This window comes from Notolabrus celidotus, chromosome 13 (genome assembly GCF_009762535.1).
Source record: "Notolabrus celidotus isolate fNotCel1 chromosome 13, fNotCel1.pri, whole genome shotgun sequence".
NCBI classification, from domain to species: domain Eukaryota; kingdom Metazoa; phylum Chordata; class Actinopteri; order Labriformes; family Labridae; genus Notolabrus; species Notolabrus celidotus.
In genome coordinates, this window is record NC_048284.1 from 21,969,536 (window position 1) to 21,992,355 (window position 22,820).

At 40.3% G+C, this 22,820-nt stretch overlaps 1 protein-coding gene and 1 long non-coding RNA gene across 6 annotated transcripts in view; both read left to right on the plus strand.

The window, feature by feature from the left end:
- mdga2a (MAM domain containing glycosylphosphatidylinositol anchor 2a) overlaps positions 1-18,210 on the plus strand; it is a 351,098-nt gene extending 332,888 nt beyond the window's left edge. For 3 of the 5 annotated variants that reach the window (XM_034699302.1, XM_034699304.1, XM_034699301.1), the window contains exons 18-21: positions 1,516-1,677; positions 10,937-11,067; positions 11,634-11,730; positions 13,992-16,406. In XM_034699302.1, coding sequence (XP_034555193.1) covers positions 1,516-1,677; positions 10,937-11,067; positions 11,634-11,730; positions 13,992-14,080 — 479 coding nt within the window. In that variant the 3' untranslated portion in view covers positions 14,081-16,406. Of the gene's footprint in view, positions 1-1,515; positions 1,678-10,936; positions 11,068-11,633; positions 11,731-13,991 lie in introns of all 5 variants that reach the window. The other 2 variants (XM_034699300.1, XM_034699303.1) reach the window with 1 other exon arrangement.
- A 2,390-nt stretch (positions 18,211-20,600) lies between these two features.
- On the plus strand, positions 20,601-22,358 carry LOC117823984. The gene is made up of 2 exons (XR_004633522.1): positions 20,601-21,794; positions 21,985-22,358. It is a non-coding gene; the product is annotated as an uncharacterized LOC117823984 (long non-coding RNA).
- The last annotated feature ends 462 nt before the right edge of the window (positions 22,359-22,820 follow it).

Sequence of the window (22,820 nt, forward strand, 5' to 3'; positions counted from 1 at the left end):
TTTGTAACATTTAGATAATTTTGAAATAAAAAAAATGTTCCTAAATGCATGATGGATGAGTTCAGATGCATTAATTGTGTCACCAATTCCTTCATGATGCTGTACAATGTAACACTGAGTTCATTTATATCCCATATAAACTTTTAACTCAGTCTCTGTTACTGTTTTCATGGGTACCTTCAACAGCAAAATTTGCATGCATTTAGTATTCAACATATAAGTCGCATGTGCAGGTGTTCCATATTCAGGAATTTATTAAATAAAGCATTACCAAAATTGGATTTGTAGGAATCCATCAGAAGATGGTATCTGTGGTGGACTATAAGTGCCGATTAGGGTGCTGTGGCTCCAGCAGCAGCTGAAGCAGTAAATAATGCATCGGCCTTAATCACCTAATGGTTTCAAAATGTCCAGCATTTCATTACCAGACCCATCCCTCTTTGCATATAATTATCTGCTATGAGATACAACTGAGGGGTTTATTCTGTTTGATTTTGGCTGAGGGGACATGGAGCCGCTCACTCGTTACCTTCCCTGTGGCAGGACAGAGATTGGCTGCAGATTATGTGGCTCAGACACAATCAGAGGGCCGTTTGACTCACTGTCGACACCTCTGCTGTCCACAACTGAGGGAGCGTGAATGTAACCCTTATTGTTATCGTGTCAATTTGGCCCCTGGTTAGAGCTATTAGAGAAAGGAGATCTGTCCTTCATTGAGAGCCCTGCTCCTTAGATTTGATATGGAAGGCTTAATTTCCTTCATGCTATCACAGACTTCCTCAAAAAGCAGCTGAGCATGACCAAGGACGTCTTTTTCTCAGAGTTTACAAGGACAAAATATTTGTTGCTGTCTCAGAAGACATGACAGAAGTTGTGGGATTCTGAACACTGTCTATAAAAACCCTCTTATTTTCAAAGGCTTCATCCACAAGGGTTTGTTTCCAGCGAGGGACAATGACTTTACTTGTGTCCTGAGGTTATCCTGTAAATATTGCACTTTATACAAACTAACCAGTAAATCTTACTTTCAGGAGCCTCCTGTATATAAATTATATTACGGCTGCACAATCAATCGCAATTTCATTGTTATCCCAATATGAGAATCTCCACGAAACACATCACAAAAGTCTGAAGTGATATTCAGGAGACAAACACAAATCCTTTCTCACTCAGTATGTGTATGTTTCACCTATTAGATGGAGGCCTGAATATAATAGCCACGCTTTGATACCACTCTGATGGTGTTCAAGGAAGCTGTCATCCACCCTCAGATTACTTTATGCCAATTAAATGGTGAAAAAAAATGCCTTTCGGATGTACTGTGGATGAAGGGGGGGCATTATGCTAGAACAGCTGATTTACATAGAAACTGTAAATTGTAGCTATGTGCACTCTTATATGTTTGTTTATAATCCCACCTCTTAGTGTTAACATGATATTAAACAATGCATTTAAACATTGCATATTTCTGATATTCTCACGCTCATCAAAATATGTGTCTGTATGTGTTTCAAGGTTTCTACATGTACATTGAGACATCAAGACCTCGCAAGGAAGGGGACCAGGCACGGCTTGTGAGTCCATTTTTCAACGTAGCACCCAAAAACCCTTACGGGATCACTAATCCTCCCGCCTACTGCTTCGGCTTCTTCTACCACATGTATGGAAAACACATAGGTAAGCTGTGCTCTTCATTTACTCTGCAGTTTCCAGTCAAACATCTGTGTTGCTCTCTGATTTAATCTGTGATATATCCACCGTTTAAAAGATCATCTTAATTTATATTCATCGCTCAATAGCTCAGGGAAATAAATGAAGAATAAATTAAGATTCTGTTGCTGTTCAGTGCATTTGGTTGCTTAAGCAGCTTGAAGCAACTTCAAGTGAAAATCAAATTGCTTCGCCAATTCACTGCTAAATGAAGGGAATAAATCCTTATCAGTGCAGAACTGAAAACAGTCGATGAGGAAACACCACAACAGACTGTTTTCAACCCCCAAAAAATGTCATCAAACATTTGCAACACATCATAGTGACTTTTGAAAATTGAGAGATGAGATTCTTGAAATTGATGTCCACCGCCTGCATGTGAGACAGAGGCAGAGTAGTCATGCTACACTTTCTCTGCAAGTCACAGAATTTCACTCACTTGCTCAGAGTTTGTTCCCATGGTGCGTCCAATAGGGAGCATTGTGCTTTCATGCTAAAATTTGTAAGTCTACGGTCAGATCTTACAAGTCAAAGATATCTCCTGTTTGCAACAAATCTCTTCAAAGGTGTGTACACAAATCCTCGGCTTTAAATTTTGAGTTCTTCTTTGAATGTAGATAACAACCTTGGATGGCCCATTTGTAGATGGCAGAGCGACTGAAGGAGCAGTCTTTGGTTTAAATCAGATTTTTTTCACAGGGGACCCAATCAGTGGACCACAAGCGCTTCACTCAGTGTGCACACTGTTTGTGAGTTTGTGCATTTGGGAGCAATGAGCAAGATTGGATCTGCAGCAAGAAAACAGCAGGCTTATATATTGTTGAAGGCCCCTTGTGGTGACTTCTGTGTCTCTGCTTCACCCCTTATCATTAGCTGCCATACAGGTTCATGAAGCAGACGATGGGCACTGCTGGCTGGGGTTACAGGGCTGTCTTGGTACCATGGGGATGTGATGTTAAGGCATGAGAGCAGTTCATTAGATGGAAACCTTAAGTTGTGCATGTCTAGCATTTTGAAAAGCTTTCAGAAATAAAGCAGGCTTAACTCTAAATTTAGTCTATAACAAATATTCTGTTATTTTTCTGGGTCTGTGCATTGCTCCTGTTTTTCTACCAATGCTCTATATCCACAGTGTTAACATGGCATCCCTTTTTTGTCCTCTGAAGGCTGCACAACTAATAATACTTTAGCCACGACCATGGTTTGGCCTTCCAATGATCAAAAGAAGCATAATTGATGTCAATTATTGACATTTATAAGCACGCTCTGCCCATAGAAAACACTCATTGGTCGTTGATTGGTAATAGTATTTCAAGAAATGCAGTTCAATTTACACTAGATTATATCTTCTTTTCTCTGTGTATATTCTCCGACTGATATTAATGTTGATTCAAGCAACTTTAATCTGCTCAACTTGCCCCCCTTTAGTTCTCTTCTCAGAAAGAAGGACACACTTAGCCTGCACCTCTCACAGTGGCTTCTTCTGCCCCGTCCCTCCTTTTTCTTAATCTGTATGTCTGAGCTGTTGAGAATATTCATCAGCAGTACATTTAGAAAGTCATTCAAATAACTCCATTCACACTTGGTTTCACTTGCAATCCATTATGATAACAGGTGATCAGTGTGGCATTGTGTATCTTAAAGATCTAAATTGAGAGTACAGAAGAACATCTAGCAGGCTGAAAGCTGGAGGACCAGGTATTTTAGTGAAGTCGAGGGACAGAGTCCAACATAAAGTCAAAGTCCTTGTAACAGTAAAGCTTTGATGCTGATTGATGTAACTTGATGCTGTGTTTGACCAAATGTCAGGGGCCAGTGTGAGTAAAATATAAATAATGGTGATGAATAATCGTGAACTCAATATTGATCAAAATAATTGTGGATATAATTTTGGCTACAATAGTGAAGCCCATTTCATCTGTCATTGACCTCAGAGGAGGAAGCTCAAAGTTTAAATGGCTGTGTAATGTTTTAATGGCTAATGCTGTTACTGTTAGTAACATTATCTGACAAACGTCTTCATTTCCCTGCTTCCAAAGAAAATCCAGAGACAAATTCTAAGATATTTTAAGCTACACTTACAAATTAGACAATTGGTTAGGTAGCACACAAGCTAACATTAGCATTCACCCTCTTCCCAACTTGCAGTAAAATTGAAGTCATAACATGTTAAAGTAAGAATGCTATAAATTCCTAGCTAGTGTTTATGTTAACATAAACTTATATTTTTAACATTCAATAAGTATCTAAGATTAGTTGAATGCTAGTGCTAACCATGCGATTAAGCTGTTGGTAACCGGTTGATTATGAAATATGTAGATTACCTAGAAATGTATCCTTATGTATCTCTAGATATTTACTATGCAGGTTTTTTCACATACTTCTCAATCTCGAAGTGAAATAGTAACAGTCAGACGCATTCCTTATGTTTATCTAATGATCTGACCTTGAGTTAAAGCAGTACAACAATGTAACTGTGTTTGATCTTCCCACCTTAAACATTTATGCAGAGAAAAATGGCCACTGTGACAATTTTTTAAATAGGAGATGTAAATCAAACCTTTTCTAAACATTTCTTGTAAAAAAAAAAAAAAAATGTCAGCATTTTAAGAAACCAAAATAATCAGGATCTCTTTATCCTCTTTATCCTTAGATATTAAAGGCTCCTATGTCATTTTCTTTAAAACCTCTTAGACTGACACAGCTCTAACACTTGGCTCTACAGATGTCCCTGTTTTTCAGTCGCTCACTGCTCAACCCCAGTGTGTGTTTTAGATCTTTGCACTGTCGTGTGTCTCTGAGTCATGTGTTGGACCGGTTATTACTAGTCAAAGCCCAAGCCACCAGATGTGTCCCCCTTTTATCTACCAGGGGCACCTCTCTTAGCGAAGTAGTTGCTTTCTGTTGTGGAACTTCACCTTTGACATTTGCGCCTTGAAAAAGTCCAGCGACTCCACTCCACTGGCAATGGTACAAATGTCTTTTTCCGAGTGTGTTAGATCACTTGAAGCCCGCTCCACGTCATCTATTCACATGCAAAGCCAGAGTCGACAGGGATATAGCACAGCAACCTTGAAGCAAAGTTTGTGTGTGGCATTTGAGGCTGACACGCACAGCAATGGGCATACTGCTGTCTGCTGGTGTGTCTTTTTATATCTCACCACTGTCAGAAATTTCAAAATCACCCTCTTCACATAGAGGCTTTGATACTGTTGAAAATGTGATTTCACATTTAAAGTTTCTCTTAAAACAGGAATATTCTAAATGAGCAGCAAACACTTTAAAAGTTCCAGAAAATAGCTGTAAGTTTTAATTTAAGTTCACCACACTTACTCAGCTTTGTGGTGCGTTTTGATCAGATTTGATTAACTGTGAAGAAACAGCCAACCTTCTGTTGTAACATTGCTGGTTTCTGATTGGTCGATGGAAGTTCATTACTTCAGCTTCTCCCAACTATGGCCCGCCCACCTCAAAGCAGTTAGAAAAGCACAGATAAAACAAAGAAAGAGATCCATCTGTCATGTGAAATAACACTGTTCACACTTTGGCTGATTATTTGTGTTCATGATGGACCTCTAAGTAAGGAGCAGAGTGAGAAAACATGTTTTCAGGGCCTCTAAGAAGGAAGTGACAGCAACACCTGACAAAAACAGATGACATGCCAACAATATCCAGTTAATTAAAAATACTACTTTGCTATTAATTATTAGCAGGAAAAAAATATCTGAAAACACACTTACTTATTGACATGACATCACAACAAAGAGCAGCGATACTGAATGAGCACATAAGGGGACATGGAGTTGTGTTTTTGTCCTCGTTAAACTTGTGCTGGGCGTTAAATAAACTGTGAAATCACTACAGGCTGGCAGCTGCACTCTTCTTTCTTTTGATGAGACGTTTACAGCGAACATTTGGCTGCATTTACCTCAGTATTCTAGTGAGACAGGGATGGTATCAGCGCCATCTCCTCCCTCCACCTGCTCCACTCCAAGCTTCTGCTGGACCTGCTGCTCCAACTCCAGCGCCTGGCTTCCTCTCCTCTTCTTTGTCTCTCTCTTTCAGTTCAGTGCAGTGCCATGGTTAGTTCTTAAAAGCTATATTTTCTTTTAAGGGTTCTACTGCTGCTCCAAATTTTAGTTTAATTTCCGTTTGAAGTTTATTAAATGACTGTTTGCAATGATGGTAGAAATAAAGGGTTTGAGCTTCTGCTCTTTTTTAATAAAAAGCTTTTTATCTCTGTTGGAGAATTATGCCTTCCAAAATAAGAGTCTTGCAGTTTTGTTGCTTTTTAATTTCGCATTTTTATGCAGCATCACATTTGTTTCTTGACGAATTTGACCACTGAATTCACTCAGTAAGCTCTTCTGGTTATTCATTGCAATCCGCAAATGCCACTGTGAATTATTTTGGTGGATTATTATAAGAAACAAAACACTTAGTCAAGAAATTTTAAGTTTTGAAGCATTATCTCAAAGACAAATATTTCTTAGACCCTGCAAATAAAACCAATACTTCATGAATGGCAAGATCCTTCAGCAGAAAGTGGTAAACCTGACTCTGTTTTTAATACATAGTGTTTGAATTGACCTTTTTAAGCGTAACACTGAGTTGACAGCAGGATGTCATGTGTTCTAAAAAGAAGCCAAGCTTCCTCTCAACTCTCCTCGGTGGAGAGGCCAAGTGAAAGTATGCAGGTGTGTGTGGAGGGGTGGGTGGGACCAAACATCTGGAGAGGTAGAGGCGCTGAAGGTGGAGAGAATGTAAGGATAGAGGTGTTGGAGGGCGGCTCAGCAGGGAGATGAGAGCTCCTCCGGCTCCCTGCCGAGGTTGAGTAGGCCGTGACATTTCCAATTTGCTCAAATTGATCGTCGGCCAAAGCCTCTCTTCCTCTGCCCTCCCCGTCTGTGGTGGAGCCCATGCCCAGACTGTGGCGTGTTATGATGAATGGGCTAAATGTCAAGGGCTTGAAACCCAGCTCAGATCCTTCATAGCTACGCTCCATTTAGTATTCTGCCTCTACGGTCCAGAGGGGAGTTCGCCTCTGAGCTCAGGAGAGTCGGTTGGTGAAATGTTTCGGTCTTAATTGTGTATGTTTATGCATTTTGTGTTTTCTCATTTCATTGCAAAGAACTTTGTTGTTTTTAAATAGTTTTCCTAATTTAGAGCTATGAGTCACTCAGTCATCAGACGCCGCACAGCTCCGCGTTGATCCGCTGCGAGTTTGATGCTCTTTGGGACCGTGCTGTTTAGGTGAGTCACAGTCAAGTTGTGGCATGGCAGCGCTGAAGGCCGGAATCAGTCGATAAGGAGTTTTCGCCCACACACTGATGAGAACAGTGGCACGGGCTCAAACAGACTCCTCCATACTTCGCTCGCGGGGGGATACCTGAGACAAGGTCACACTTAATTGCTGAAGCACACATCAAAGTTTGCCTTTGGAGCCCGTGTCGCATTTGTTTATGGGATTAAGTCTCCAGCAAAGCACACCAAGCGAGTCTGTTTAAAGCCTGACCTTCTGAGAAGCAATAGAGTCATCCTTTCATTAGCAAGGAGGGTGGTACTGCACCTCAATCCCCTTCTCTCTTCCTCTCTCTCTCTTGGCCTCACTACATAATTGAAAATTTCCAGGAGCTGTTTCTCACTTTTCACCACACTCACATCCGTCTTTTCTCAGATCTTTTTTAAATTTCACAAGCGTCTGCCACAGGTATTTAAAATAAAAAAAAGGAACTCCAAAGAATATACTGCATCTCCTATGCTCAGGATGTGATGACTCCGACATAACCACCTACATCGCGATGAGTTCAAAGTAAATGTAAGCCAGCCAGCTCAGCAAGAATCCTCCTACATCCTGAACACTTCAACCGGGAGATGAAAACGCGGGTCATGTTGTGTGCAGGAGCTCATCCCTCACTGGAGATTGTGCTGTCGTTTGGAGAAAGTCTACAGCGCTGATTAAAGAGTATGAATGTGGACATATAGTGTATCTCTCCCTCATTTCACATGTGTTCTCTGAAGGCTTGTACAGTAATGAGGCGCCTCGCTGAGGCAAAGATGCATCAAAAGCAAAGCTGCAGCCGTGGTAGCTGCCTCTGTTTTTGGCTTGAAGGTTGTGCTGACGCGAAGGTGCTGCTTTCCATACTTGTGAAATCCACTTGACTTCAGAGCAGCGGTCGTGCTGGGCTTAGCTATGGTGTCAATGCTAACCTGATTTGGGTCTTTGGATGCTGCTCCTGCTGGCCCTCTACTCTCTCCGTCTCTGTCTCTCCTGTCTTCCTGCTTGGGGAAGTTAAAAACACAATTGGTGTTTTGAGAGGAGGGTAAAGTGGTTGCACTCTGTGTCATCATCTGACAGTTTTATATCAAAGCCCAGGGCCAGACAAGAGGGTCCTCTGAGGGGAGTCTTCAATTCAAACATGCCATATACTCTATTCTGTCTCAATGACAGCCACTATCTCAGTGTTATTGGGATGGTTATGTATGAATTCACTTGGAATTGATCTGTCATATTGCATTTTCAAAATGTAGAGTCAGGTCCATGTGACATCCAGCAGATGAGATGAAGGAGGAAGGCGGTCAGAGCAGGAGTTTGAAAGGGCCGATAAATTGGGAGAAACTGTTCTCCTCAGGGAAAGTATTCACTCTCCACGAAAATTCTCATCACATATCGCCCATTAGAGATAATTAATTTGAATTAACATGAGCTACAGAATAATTTATCTCAGCTTGCAGATACCCAACTTAATAAATGTATCAGTTCATACGACCTGAGTTTAACCTTTGCTTCTGCTTGGCTCTGCTAATGCAGAGGAATGCATACATTTGAAATGCAGGGGAGGGAGATGAATATTAAGCTTTAAAGTCCAGATCCACTTTCACTTTTGCATTTGCATTTTTTAAACTGGAGTTCAAATGTAGCGTTTCAAATGTAGCAAAGGAGTAGAAGTGAAGAAGGACACTTGTACAATGGTGTGAATAGGCTTCAGGTTTTATTGTAATGTTTGATAGAAATCTTAAAGTGTCTGTGTAGTCCTGTATTGTTGTGAACGGGATGTCTCTTGTAAAATGATCCATTTTTTGTTTCTCTCCAAATGCCCTAAAAACTTTTTACAGGATGCAAACTATAAATAAAAATAATCATGACCATAGCTTCATGGTTGAGCTCTAAGGTATGGTGAATGTCACAGTTATGAAGCTGTGACATTGAAATCTTATTTTGTGCTCAGACCTAGAATACATGAGAAAGCTAGATACTAGATTCTTCAGCTATTTTTCACCATCATCTAGTTTTTACACTCCAAATGTCTGAAAATTCTTCTTAAACACACATAACACCTTGTTGTGAGGGAGACAGTAGCACTTGAGAGAGGGAAAGCACTCACTGAAAAGTGAAGAGAACCAAAGCTTTCTTGATTTGTTTGTAACTAAATAAATAGAGAAAAAGTACAGATTAACCTCTCAGCTTTACTTAGAAGTGCTCACAGATATCATGAGCAGCTGAATAATGAAAAGGAAATATGACCAGCTGGTAAACTTAAGTACTAATGACCAGAAGTCTGCATCATGACCTTAGCTCATCATAATCCAGGTATCTTTTGGCTGTCTGGCTTCACAATCCCTTACAAATGAGATTGTGTTAAGCAGTCACACAAAGTGGCAAATCAACCCACAGTCACTGTAAACACATCCATATAAACAGGGCGGAGTTAGCGGCATGTGACCAATCACAAACATGAATCAAACTGACATCAGCAGATCTTCAAATTTTACAAACTTAGAGCAAACTAAGGTATGGGAAAGTATGAAATAGTTACACACATAATCCAAACAAAAATCCTCACAGGGAGTAAAAAGAAAAAAAGGCCAAAAGTGAATGCACAGATTAAGGGCACAGTGTGTAGAAACAAAAACATTTAGTGATATCTTGCGGTCAGATACTAGAGTTTAATGCTCACGTGCTCACCCCTCCCATTGCTGAAGCAATGGTGGCCTTTGAGGACAAGACACTCTACTTCTCAGTGATAAGAGTACTGAAAGTGAAGTACACAGAGAAAGTGCAAATATACAATTCACCAAACTCTACACAAGACCAATGCTGCAGACTGATGAAAATATAATTTATTTCTCTGTATAGACCCAAATCAGTCAACATGTCAACATGGAGAATCACAACAATATATGTCCCAGTTTTCATGCTGTTACAGTCGTGTGCATAACACTGTAAGCTCAGCAAATATCAGACAAACATAAAATACTGGATCCAGTTGCAGGTGAACTCACCTGCTGCATTTTTATAGTGCTTAAACCTGATTGGTGTGTCTACAATTAAACAATCATATGTTTGTGCACCTGATGGCTGTGTTTAACCAATTGATTCGTAGGTGTGGTAATTTGACCGTCAGTGCTTTGGAATTGCAAGGAGGTGACATCATGATATACCTCTGTGTCTAATGTATACAAGTGTGTTTAGTGTTTTGCAAATCACTGTGTATTGTTTTGCAAAAGGTGTGAGGCTGACATTTTCCTTAAAGTGGTGCAGATCTGAGCTGATGTTTTGCTCCCTGAGAGTAAGGTTTTGATAATTGTGTAATACTTTTCATTTTAGTGTTTATTCAGTCGTAAAAAATTGTATTAGTGCATGATTGATCTGACTCTAATAACTCCTGTTTATCCCAGTGTGAGGTTTATAATTTTAGCTCCAACTCTGATGAGGTCCAACAGAGAAGTATGGACATAAAAAAATGAAGATGAAAACATGATTTGATGATCTCTCATTCTGAACAGAAGCTGTCCAGAGCATGTTGTGTGTTCAGCATAGGCTACCATGGTGATCTACCTCGTAAAAAGCTAACCATCTTGTTAGCCCTGAAAACCTGGAGCAAACCCTGAAGTGACCCCTCTTACAGCTAACCTACTTTGTGCTACATGCTGCTACTTCAGTTAAAATGCTGTATGTTGCTGTTGGAGGCTTTACAACAGGAATGCGTGCAGGACAGACTACAGACATGTTATTAGTGCAAAATATAACCAAAGTTTTGTGTTCGATAAGAGGAATATATTCTATAGCCTTCTAGAGGATCCACTGCCTCAAGCTTTTAAAACTACGAGCAAACAGTGTTGCAGGATTTGGCTTCATTCATTAGAATTAGGTCTGTGTCTGTGTATGTATTTGTTGTGTGCACGCACTGACCCATATGTGTGACTGTCTCTCTCCCTCACGCAGGAACACTAAACGCCTTCCTGAAGCAGAAGGGCCAGACGGCCTCCGAGGGTCCCGTGTGGTCACTAAGTGGTAACCAAGGTGACCGTTGGAAGCAGGCCAAAGTAAGCGTCCATCCGACTGCATCGTTCCAGGTGAGACTGAAAACACGTAATCACTCCAGCACACAGTGTTACTTCCTCCGTGTTCTCCTCTGAATGTTTGTGTGAGGTGAAGTCTTCTTTTCCCCAGAGGCTGCATATTGATGTAGCACTTCGGAAGCTTTAATATCAAGCAGAGGAGTGGACGGGATCCACACTCATTGTTTGCAGTTGAGAGAGCAATATCACTCAGGCTTCGCCATCAGGAAGCCTAATCTTTGAGAGCAGTGAATATAGAACTGCAATATTCTCCATCATTTTTATGGTTGCAGTTGTGGAAAGTAATTATAGTTTCAGCTGCACTTCTGTGTCTTTTTTTTGCTCCTACTTTTACTTCTAACAGCTCTGACTCCACATGCTTTCTTACTTTTATATTTTGTGACATTAAAAACTGAGACAAACACTTACCACCTGCTGTTATTTTTTATAAGGAGCCATTTAGCTAAATTACACTGTGTGCTTAAACAGATTTTATCTTACAGCACTGCTAATGTTCTTGTTTTTTTCCCGGTCTATCAAGGCTGAAAATAACAAGAGAAAAATACTTTGATTCTCTGTAGGTGGTGATTGAAGGTATCAGGGGACCAGGCATCGAGGGAGACATCGCCATCGATGACGTCACACTTGAGGAAGGGGAATGTCGAGACCCACCGCCCAGTGAGTATCACCTTGCTCTAAATCCCTTTTCCCCTAGCTTTAGCGGTTCTCTCTCTAAACCCCCAGTCAGGGTTGAGATTTATGACAGAGGGATCTAATCTTAGTCTGTTTCCAGCATTGGACTACCATATGAAGGGGTAGAAGAACAGAGTTGCCATAGAAACAGCGTTGTAATCACATGAATGATAGCTAGGCTGGCTGAGTGGAGCAGTGTAATTGCGCTGCAGGAACAAACAGAAGGTAAAAACAGAAAACAGGACACAGAAAATGGGCTGCAATTGACAAGGTGACATTTGCAGGCAGACAAACAGAGCTGCTTTGTATTAATTTCAGCTATTTTTGGTTGGAGGAACATTATTTATAGATGCTCGGAAAATATGACATCCCTTTCAGCAAACCATAAATGAATTTTAGTCATGTATTTCATTTTTCATGTCGTTGGTGGAAATAAACAATTTAAAGGAGAAATAATTAACTTTGTCTTTAAAATTAAGTCTGTGTGTTTTGGTAAGCTAATCAATCGTTTGTTGTTACGATTCAAAACACAAATATGTGAAGCTGTTCGAATGGTAATCAAGTTCAGAAACAGACTGTTGATGAGAATTGTGCTTTTTAATTTCAGAAGATCACATGCTCATGCACAAATGCACATTCACTGACTCTCACAAATTTGTGACTTTACTCTCAGAACATTACTCTTCTACTCCAGCTCCTTTTTTTGAAGACCCTGATGTCCACCAGAAGAGATTCTATTTTGCATGACCACTCCTTCACTATGTATTATCCAGCTTAGTGTTCATTTTAAATGGTTTAGCAATGCAGCAGAAATAGAAGACCCTCAGATTTAACGATTTGTAGCCCCTTCATGGCATGGCAACAGTATTCTTACTAGCCTGCCACCAGGTCGAATCAACATTAAACTAAACGTTTACATTCACATTAAAGTCTTAACATTAACATTTCTCTGATGGCCTTCTTAACTGGTGCAGGACACTAAACCAGTCCTGTGACACTGCCAAAGTCCATACAGTTTTACAGTCTGTTGTTGTTTCGTATTGTTTTCTTCAATCTGGTCGACGTCTCTTTCATTCAGCTCCTTGTGTGTTATAGCATCCCTCACTAGTTTCTATTTCCTCCTCTCATCTTCTTATCTCTACTGGTTACTGGTCAGCCATCATTCACAAATCTAACCTTTTGTGCTCTCCATATGAATTGAGAATAAGATTAAAAATATTGTCCATATCAATGGTATTGTAACCTAATTTTCTTTGCCACATTGTCAACAGGGTGAGATGAAATCCTAGATTTTATAAGTGTGCCAGACTTCTTTCCACAGATTGATTTGAAGTGTGACATGTAATTTGGTTGTCTCTGGTGTTGCTGTTACTATTTAGAATTAATCTGCATTGTTATGGGGTTTTGACCAATCAGAATCAAGTATTTAACACAGCGTGGTAATAAGTAGAGGCCAAATTCCACCAGATCCGTGTCCGGTCCGTCTCCGACCCGTCACGGCACCGGATCTGATAGGTTTCTATTCTAGTCAACGTGTTAACCCCCACTGGATCCGCTCTGTTGCGTTCTGGCAGCGTCTCTGATCCGGCAGGTCAAAACGCAATGGATCAGATACGCAAGACTTCTATTTTTGCCGAATGCCGGAGCTTGACGCATCAATTCAGCCCAGAGCAGATGGAGCGAGACAGGACAGCACCAAAACAAAATAAAAACCTGGCTAATTCCGTGTTATCGTTAGATCGTTTTTAACTTAACTATGACAACAAAAATTTCATTTAGAGCGAAGCCAGGCCAGGAGTCAACAGGTCAGAGGTTTTCAGAGGCCAATAAAGACAACATGGATGAGGAGGAGAATCCTTGATTCAGTGATTGCCGTGGGAAAACCTTGGTCACATGACTCCAGCTGTCCGGCGGTCCTGCTCCGTGCCGCGGCCCGAAAACGCAATCTGAGGGTGTTGACGGACGAGAGCGCACGGAGCCGGACCGCAGTGGATCGGAGATGGTCCGGACACGGATCTGGTGGAAGTCCTGTGTAAGAGAGCCAGATGACAAGCTGTGTTAAGTGGCTGCTGTCTCAAGCTTCATATTGTACAAACATAAAATTGGTTTCAATGTTCCAAGAAGCATATTTACAAACTTGCCAACTGTTCCTTCAGACTAACATTTAATTTGTTTTCGTTTTATGTCCTGAGATGTGATTGGATGTCTGAATTTATTTCCTCAATTTTCTTGTTTTTTTTCTGCAGATCTCAGCTCCGAGGCTCTATCCACGTCCTCCCATATATGGCTGCTATGCATCACCTTGGTGATGACTCTCCTAGAAGGTCAGAGGTGACCCTTCTCTTCGTCATCTCAGAGGCGAATATTCAGACCCACCGTCTGTGAACTTTACCCTCGGCATCCAATCACCAAAGATTCATGCATCCTGAAAGCAGCAGGGGACCCCTGATGGACCTCTGAGAGACCGATATAAAATGAAAGAGAAAAATCCAGTTAAAAAAGATGGAGAAAAAGTAATAAAGAAGATGCGCTGATATTTTTAAAGACACTTCTTATACAGAAAACACTCCTCGGTACAGGACTCGGGACCTCTTTACGAGCACAAAGACAGGTGGGATGAACTAGCCTGGACTTTGGCGACAGAGTTCACAAGCATCGAGGGAGAACAGTTTGTAAAGCACAAGAACAATTTTATGAAGTTATGAAAATATCTTTGGAAGGTGGCAGATTATATAGACACTGCTGACTTTTAGAGCAGGAAATAACATTTCCCCGCTCAACAATACACAGAATCAGACCTTTCTCTGTGTATCTTTACCTTCATCTCCTCGCACCAGATGCCAATCACCCACACTTTGTTTTTCACTCTGGCCGGCCTCACATCACTCCCTGACATTTCTCAATCTGCTCGGTGCTGAATGGTGGAGGAACAAGGACTCTGGCAACATTTCATTCTGTCTGCTTACTCCCCTGTAGCTGCCTATGTATCTTTTAACACTGTGCTCACGAGTCCAAGTGGCCAAACGACGCTATGGTGGCAGAACAAAAAAAATGCAGAAGAATCAGTGAAGAGATGTGGAAGGCTGGACTGGAGCGCCGAAAGGAGTTCAAGCTTAGGAGCTGTGAGAGTGGAGGAAGAGTGGAGGTAGAGGAGGAGAGTCTGATGGTAAAGAACGGTCCACCTGTGGAAAAGAAGCCACTTTACTTTCTGCCATGAAACAAAGTGCCTTCAGATTACAAACCGAATCGTGAGCCTGGGTGTTAATCAACATCGGACACGTCTCTGTCCATGTTTCCTCTGATGGGCTATTTTCTACATGTTTCTTTTGCCCCACAAGTGCTGATGGGAGGGCATGCGTGTTCAGAGGGAGTATGGGGTTGTACTACACCTGGAATTAACTCCTGATTGGATTGTTTTGTTTGTGTGTGTGTGTGTGTGTGTGTGTGTGTGTGTGTGTGTGTGTGTGTGTGTGTGTGTGTGTGTGTGTGTGTGTGTGTGAGTGTGAATGTGTGTGAATGTGTGTGAGTAGGTCTGTCTGTGTGTGTGTATGCGCCTAAGCCTATGCCTATGCCTACGCGTAGTTCAGTGTGAGGGTAGTGAACCGGGCAGATTTGGATACGGCAACAGTGAAAGTGAGGCTCTGGATTTTCTTTTTCTTGTTTTGCAGAAGGACAGATTAAGATCTCACAGGAAGATGAAGAAACTTTGACTCTCTCTTCCTGTAATTCCCCCTCCCTGAGGTCGACAATTTTCTAACAGAAATAAAGAACAACTGAATCAAATATTGTGTTGTACAGGGAGGAGAGAGTGAACTTTGGGACTGCAGGCTCGTCATTCAGGTGATAGCGCCTCGCCCTCTATCCTCCACCATTTCTATGGAACAATACGAGAATAAAAGATAATAATGACCATAATAATAGTCATGATATTTTATTACTCTAGCGAGAATGTTTCTCTGCTTTTACACAAACTGTGAAGATTGACTGTGGAAGATCTACCTGAGACCATAACCTTAACCAGCGGGGTTTTTAAAAAATGTATTGTAAAAAAGAGAAAATAAGAAAATTGAAAAATTCCGTTCATTGTTGGTTATGACAAATGTTTTGAGGACTTGTGTCTTGTTTCTTATTTTTTCTGTTGAAGATGACTTAACTTCCTTTTCTCTTCTTGTTGTCTCCCTTTGCATTGCTTAAGTATCAAAGCTGATGGAAGCATAAGAAGTAAACCAATTTGGTAACTGTATAACTTGTAAATGTTAAAGAAGCTCTATTCAAAGGTTTATGATAAATGTTTTATGTTGGAGTACAGGAAGCACAACATACAGTTAAAGGTCTCAACATATAAAGTCCATTTTATATTTCTCTGCACACACATGACCTGCTCCTACAGGCTTTCAACACTCTGAAACAAGTCCATATTTAACAGCAATTCAATCATATTTTTTACTCATGTCATTCATATTTATAGTGCAACCAGAACACTCGAGAGCCCAAAGGGAACCCGGTCATAGGTATGAATGAAACGTTCAAGATTGCAGACTGGGTAAAGTTTGGTGATTTGGTTGTTCAGCATATGTAGCCTCTTCAGTGGAAGTCTGAGTGGGTCATGTTCATGTGTGAGCATAAAGCTGTGTACAATATATGTGAAAAGAAGAAACTGATACATGTAAAGAAGATAAATATGCTAAGCAAAACAGAGCAGAATGATGAGCATTTCAGGGCATCCATGTGAAATCATTATGGTCTGTATTTCCTGATATCCATTGGTTTGTTTTGTCTTTTATTTCTGCGTCTTTATTCCCATAAGGCCCAGATCACAATGAATGTAAATGGATTTTGGGGTGAGTTATTTTCTTACAGTCTTAATAGATGTAATGTTTTACTAAACATATGTTTTATGTGTGTAATTGAGTGTGTGCTTTTGATGCAAATGCGAACTTTCAGACTTTCAGAGGTTGTTTCGAACACATTAAGAACATGAAGTTCGTCTGACTTTGACACAATTTCCAAACATAAGCTGGGATAATTCATCCATTAGCTAGTCACTATATCCTCCTGTGGTATAGTAGGTAATGAAAAGTGCCAAAGTGCCCTGTGCAGTCGACACTGTTACTAAATACAAATCTGAGTTTTGAGGTAACTGTTCCTTTTACACCCTGAGCACCTGGTCAATTAACGACAAAAACCCACGGTCATCATGTAATGTCTGATAAAACATAACTTATTCAAAAATTACAGCTGGATTTCAATGAAAGAGCCCAACTGGTATCACTATGGTGTTGAGATTTAAGTTATACTTTGACATTAAAGGGAAGCAAGCTTATACCTTTCCTTTAAGTAAAGTGGTTAGCATAGCCTAGCATAAAAAACATTGGAAACATAGTAGCTAGCATGCTGTGTCTTCAGTCAGCCTTCAGGCCCAAGTTAAGCCCACACATAATGAGATACAGTTTAAATATATATATATATCTTCTAAACCATGAGCATAATAACAACAACTTGTGTTTTAATGGGGTGTTATCACTGTGAGCTTGCCAGGCAACTAGCTAAGACTTCAGGAAGTCCCCGCTCCCAGCCAAGAAAAAGACTGGCACTTAACCCCCTACAAAACGAAACTTGATGTTTTTACCTTTAACATTTTGTTCAAAATAACCATCTTCCATAGAAACTTTAAGAGGTACTGAAACGAGAATTTTGTTGATTTTTGACAAAGCCATGCTAGTTGTTTCAATCTCTATACCAGGCTAAGCTAACTGGATGTATACCTGTATTTGCTCTCTTAACATGAGACAGCTTTCAATCTTTTCATCTATTTCTCATTAAAAATCAAATAAGCTCGCCTCCTGAAATGTCAATCTAACAGTTCAGATTACCAGCCTTGAAAAAACGTGTCCACTATTTTTACTTCAAGTTTCCATACGCTGAAATTTGAAGTCCTGTCAGAAAACTCTCTTTTGAAAACCATGTCAAACCAATCTTTTATCCAGCTGTTATGGTCTATCATTAAAGTCTGGGTACATTCATACATATCTTCAAAATTGTCAAATCCCTGTGCTTTGTGAAGGAAGTACTGTCTAATTTACCCAGAACTGCAGCTAAAATTTGACAGCAAAAGGACTCATTGTTTGCTCCTATGGTACTACAGCTCTCACCATACTCTTAATTTCCATCTCTGTGCAGTCCACACACACTGTGTCAGCCTCTGCACTCTGTGTGTATGAGGGATGCGAGCCCAGTGTGTGAGTAGCTTACACTCTCAGCTCTGCTCTATTTATTGATAAAAGTCCTCTAAGCTACTTCAAAGTACAATTGGAGGGGATTAGCAGGTTTGGGATATGTAAACAGTGCTGTGTGACAGTTTTCTTTCTCGCAGCCTTTACTGACTTTATTTTGATGATTAAAGGCTTCTGTGGTTATGGAAAGTATGACATTTTTTTAAATAAAAAGGGAACTGTGTGTGCAGTATTTGTAGCAGTGATTAGTTTTGGTGCTGGAGCTTAACGTGTTCATGTGTGTTAAATAGTTTGTTTTTCCATCTCTGTGCCTGAGCCTGAGACATTTGTGTGTGATATGTGTGTGTGCGCGCGTGTGTGTGTGTATGTGTCTTCTATTTTTCACAGAATCCACTTGGGCTCATGAACACATTTTGCAGTCGTGGTGATAGTGCCAGAAACTTCAAAAAGGCTAACCAAAGTGGAATAACAGTGCTTTTATTTCTCTTTTCGTGACGGCAAACAATTATTTTTCTACCAAAAACACTTTCAAGATGATATCAAATTTAAAGCCGTGCTGGAATTGAGAAGTAGTGTACATACTGCGGGGGCACAAAAGCGGGTTACTTTTCTAGTTTAGGGAAGAATAAGTGCAGTAGTCAAGTCATACCTGCATCATACATCATAGGTAAAAGATGGGGGTGACACAAGCACTGGCTTCATCACCAAGGTCCTGTTCAACCATAACAAAAAAAAACCCTGAAAAATAAATTACAGTATGTCAAACACCCACATGTTTCTAAATTACACAGCCTTTTAATACTGTCTGATTTCTGATAAATGGCCCCACTGGTTGGTAAAACCTCTACATTACAGGCATATTTAATTTTAAAACACTGATTCAGTCTGAACCAACCAACACCAACTCTGTATTTTTGGTTCCATGTGTCAAAGGTGTTAGTTGAGCTGCAGGATCCAGTCATAGTTGTTGAGGTGTACAGTATGGCCTTGAACGTTGTGTACTTTCTACATTCACCCTGCTAATAGACTTATGTCAAGATCACTGCAGCAGCATCCTTTTTCACTTTATTTTTAAAGAAAAGTTTGTTAAAGAATAAGTTCTATCAGCGTCTGGGTGGGTTGTTTTCTCAAGGGAGTCCTGCCACTCTTCTTTTCGACCTTCAAAAACCATCAAAACTTTACTCTTATCCGCATTTTCTTTGAATCCTCTATTTATTCACATGAGTGTCAGATGATGATTTTTTCTGCAGTTGTGTCAGAAAGTTGGTGATATAAAAATGCTGTCTTTTTTTAAGCTGTATTTTTTGATGTTATTGCATTGGAATATTTTATTTATTTATTTAGCATACATACAGTACAGGTAAATGAGACTGGTAGCATTAAAGACACCTTTCAATATGATGTAAAAACGTAGAATGTATGAAATAACGGCCCAATGTTTGCACCACAGAAGTCAAAGCATATTATACAGAGTTTGGCCTGGTTGATTTACATTGCATTACATCATAGTGGTCACAGTATAAACTAGGAATTAGCTTTTTTCTTTTCTAGCACTGCTAAAAAAAAAACTGCAGTTGATCTTTATTGCATAGAGAAGGCTTTCGCTTTTTGGTTTGTGGGAGGAGTTTACAGTACAGGGTAAAAAGATGTTTTTGGTATAAAACTAGGGATGTGCACACAAACAATTAAACATCACCGTCCTTGCTATGAGACACACCATAATATCTAGTATTTAAATGAATTGCCAATATTAGCAGTTTTATGTTTGTAGGCCTGAAATGCTAGAGCTGTGTTGTGTCCAAGCTGTAGCGCACCATAAGCCAAAGCCATGGCTCCTGTTAAAGACTGTTACGTAATGGCTTGTCCCAAATTACTATAATGTCCTACTACCTGCATTTAAACAAGCACAGATGACAGATGGCATCTTTGAGAGTGGTGTGTTTTGACATTAATTTGATCTAGAAAATGAAAATAAAGTGACACAGGCTGTGTCTGGTTGAACAGGCATATGACCCCTCGACCAAAGTTATGTGTAACAAGCACAGGCATGTGGACGCTATACCTCAAGGAGGACAGCAGGCAAGCGGGGCTAGCTCTGCTAATGTTAGCCACACTCATTAACCAATTTAACATCCTTTACCCACAAACTTTGATCCAGTGTTTAAGCTGTGTTATAGAAATTGTGCTCAATTTTGAATGTTTTATTACCCTCAGACTAGTCAGTTACTCAGAATTTACATTTAATTCTTTCGGGAAATTAGCCGCTTTTGAACATCACTATTTAGAACAAATGTTAAAGCTAGGGTTGATAGTCAGGGAAAACTAGCATGAATTTGAATGTAGTATTTCCTCAGGACTCTGTCTAACCCCCCCCCCCCCCTCGGAGCTCCTTCACATGCATGAGCACCGCTGATTCGCGACCATATGATCTTATGAAATGTACGCGTAGGAGGCGGGCAGAACGGCAGGACGGGATTTGATTGGTTTCATAATTTGGCTCCTGATGGCAGGGATTGGTTGGTGTTTTCCCAGGTTTACTCCGGCTGTAGATAGCGTCTTATTTTTGCTCTTCTTTAAGAACACATTATGTATTGATTGCCATCGGGACATAAAGATCATTTTAACCAGTATGTATCTAAATCTGACAACCCCAGCTTTTACCTTTACGTCTTATAGAATAAAAGGTTTGCTGCTTTCTATTTTGATTAACTATACATTTTTTCTTAAATTGAAAGACAAGGCCAGGAAATTGTTAGATGTAAGGTCCTAGAACACCAAGGAAACAAACACTTGTTTTTCAAAGCTGCATCATATTAAATGGTTATTTCTTGAAAGCATTGATGGATGCACACATGAATTATGCAGTTCTGCATGAGTGTACCCGGTGCTTGCATTAATACCATTAAAACAAAGCTACTGTAGCATTACAGGATGGCAGGGTCTGTGCAGGCTCCAGATTGAACATAATCGCTGCAACATGCAGCTGCTTGAAACCGATTCCCTGGTTCTTTGGAAAATGAGATTAAAACTATCCATGTGAATAGAACCATGAATGGTTACTGTGTTGGAAAATGTAATTTAAAACAAAGTATTGCCTTAATTTCTAGAAAGTGCATACCCTGTAACAGTACTGACTTCAAGTAGAATAGATCTTGCTGTAAATTTACTGTGCTTTATGCTGCTAATATCTGGAAGTTTCCAACCTCAATGGACTTTCTTAAAAGGTGTTTTCAAAGAAATTCAGCTGTAATTTTCACATCATTGCCCGCTCTGTCAAAGCTACTATTCATAACATGGATAATGTATTTAAATTCTTAATACCTGTTGCTTAAAGGGTCTCTAAAAGGAACAGTCCCAACATTTCTCTCTGAGTGAAAATGTTCTCATTTTTCTGTTTAACCTAAGAAGGGCTTTGTCACATTGTGCCATTCATCACACTCTTTTAATTCCTCAATAAGCATTCAGTTCCAGTAGCATGATATAATTGCGGCTGGTGCCCTAATTTTCACTTTAAACACACCCTGGTTTCTTGGTAATAATTAAGCAAAGAAAATCGATGCCAAGAGGAAAGGGACATTGCACTGTGGTCAGGCTGGAATTGGCAGTCTCAGTTAAATTGTTCATATGGCACATTCAAACAGAACAAAATGTCAGCCGTATTAAATCTGAAGCACTGCCACTGAGTTGAATGTTTTTCAAGAGTAAAATTGCCATCTTAATGCGGTGACTTTGTTCCACTTTCATGCAGCGGCGAGGCAGGAGTGAGTGACTTGTCGACAGGAGGCTGACTGCAGTCGTTCCAAGTAACTGGCAGAGGTAGACATATTTCTGAGATCTCATTTTACTCTGTCAGGGAAGAAGCAGTATGTCGTTATTTGATGGCAATGGCTTCTCGGTGTGACAACTTCACCAGTGGAAAAAAATGCCTCATCTCAGTACCTTACTGTCTGTGCTGTTGAAGTGAATCTTGCTGCTTCTCGATGGCTTTCCTCTTCTCTCTGCTCAGGCTGGAACAACATGAGCACTAGCTGTTTTTACCTGTCCACTTATTTGCCATCAGTACAGCTCCCTGTGTGCAGGATGACAAGATGAGGACGTTTGCCACCATCCAGGAAATTGCCCCCTGCTCTTGAAAAGACCCCTGGAAATAATTAGATTTGATGCTGTAATAGCGAGGCTGTCAAAAAAGCTGTGTTGCAGTGATGTTATTTATTTGTTCTGTGCCAACACCCTGTAATGATGACCTGTCACTCTTCTCTGTTTTGTGCTCTATATTTATATACGATCAGGCTTCTTTTTCACTGTATTTCTTTGAATTTATCACCCATTTTTTGTGCCATACCTGCAACTAATGAAAAAATAAAGGAAAGGAATATTTTATGTGTTGTGTCAAGTACATTTTCAACTGTGCACTGAGACTACAACATGATGAAGTAGCATCGAACAAAAAGCAATGTTATGTATTATGCTTGGTGCTTTAACACAAATCCTCTTGTTTCTGTGGCCTGACTGTACTCAGCACCTTTGTCCCGTAGTTTTTCAAAGGGAACGCCAAAGTTATTCCCACAGTGGCCACCTGTCTCCAGCTCAAAGCGCTGGAAACAAAAGCTTTTGTGTTGTGCAAATTGTTCCTTTGACAGAAATCCCCAGTTTGTGCTTCTTCGGCAGAGCTAGCCGGCTCGTTTTTTCTCCGAGAGGGGAGAGCATGTGAGTGATTGTGGAGAGTAAAGGACATCTGAGGGAAAGACAGAGGAATAACAATAGCATGTGGAGGGACTTGAAAGTCATCCAAAGGTTAGCCAGCAGGGGCTTCCAGACTGAAGGGAGCTTATAAAGCAGAGA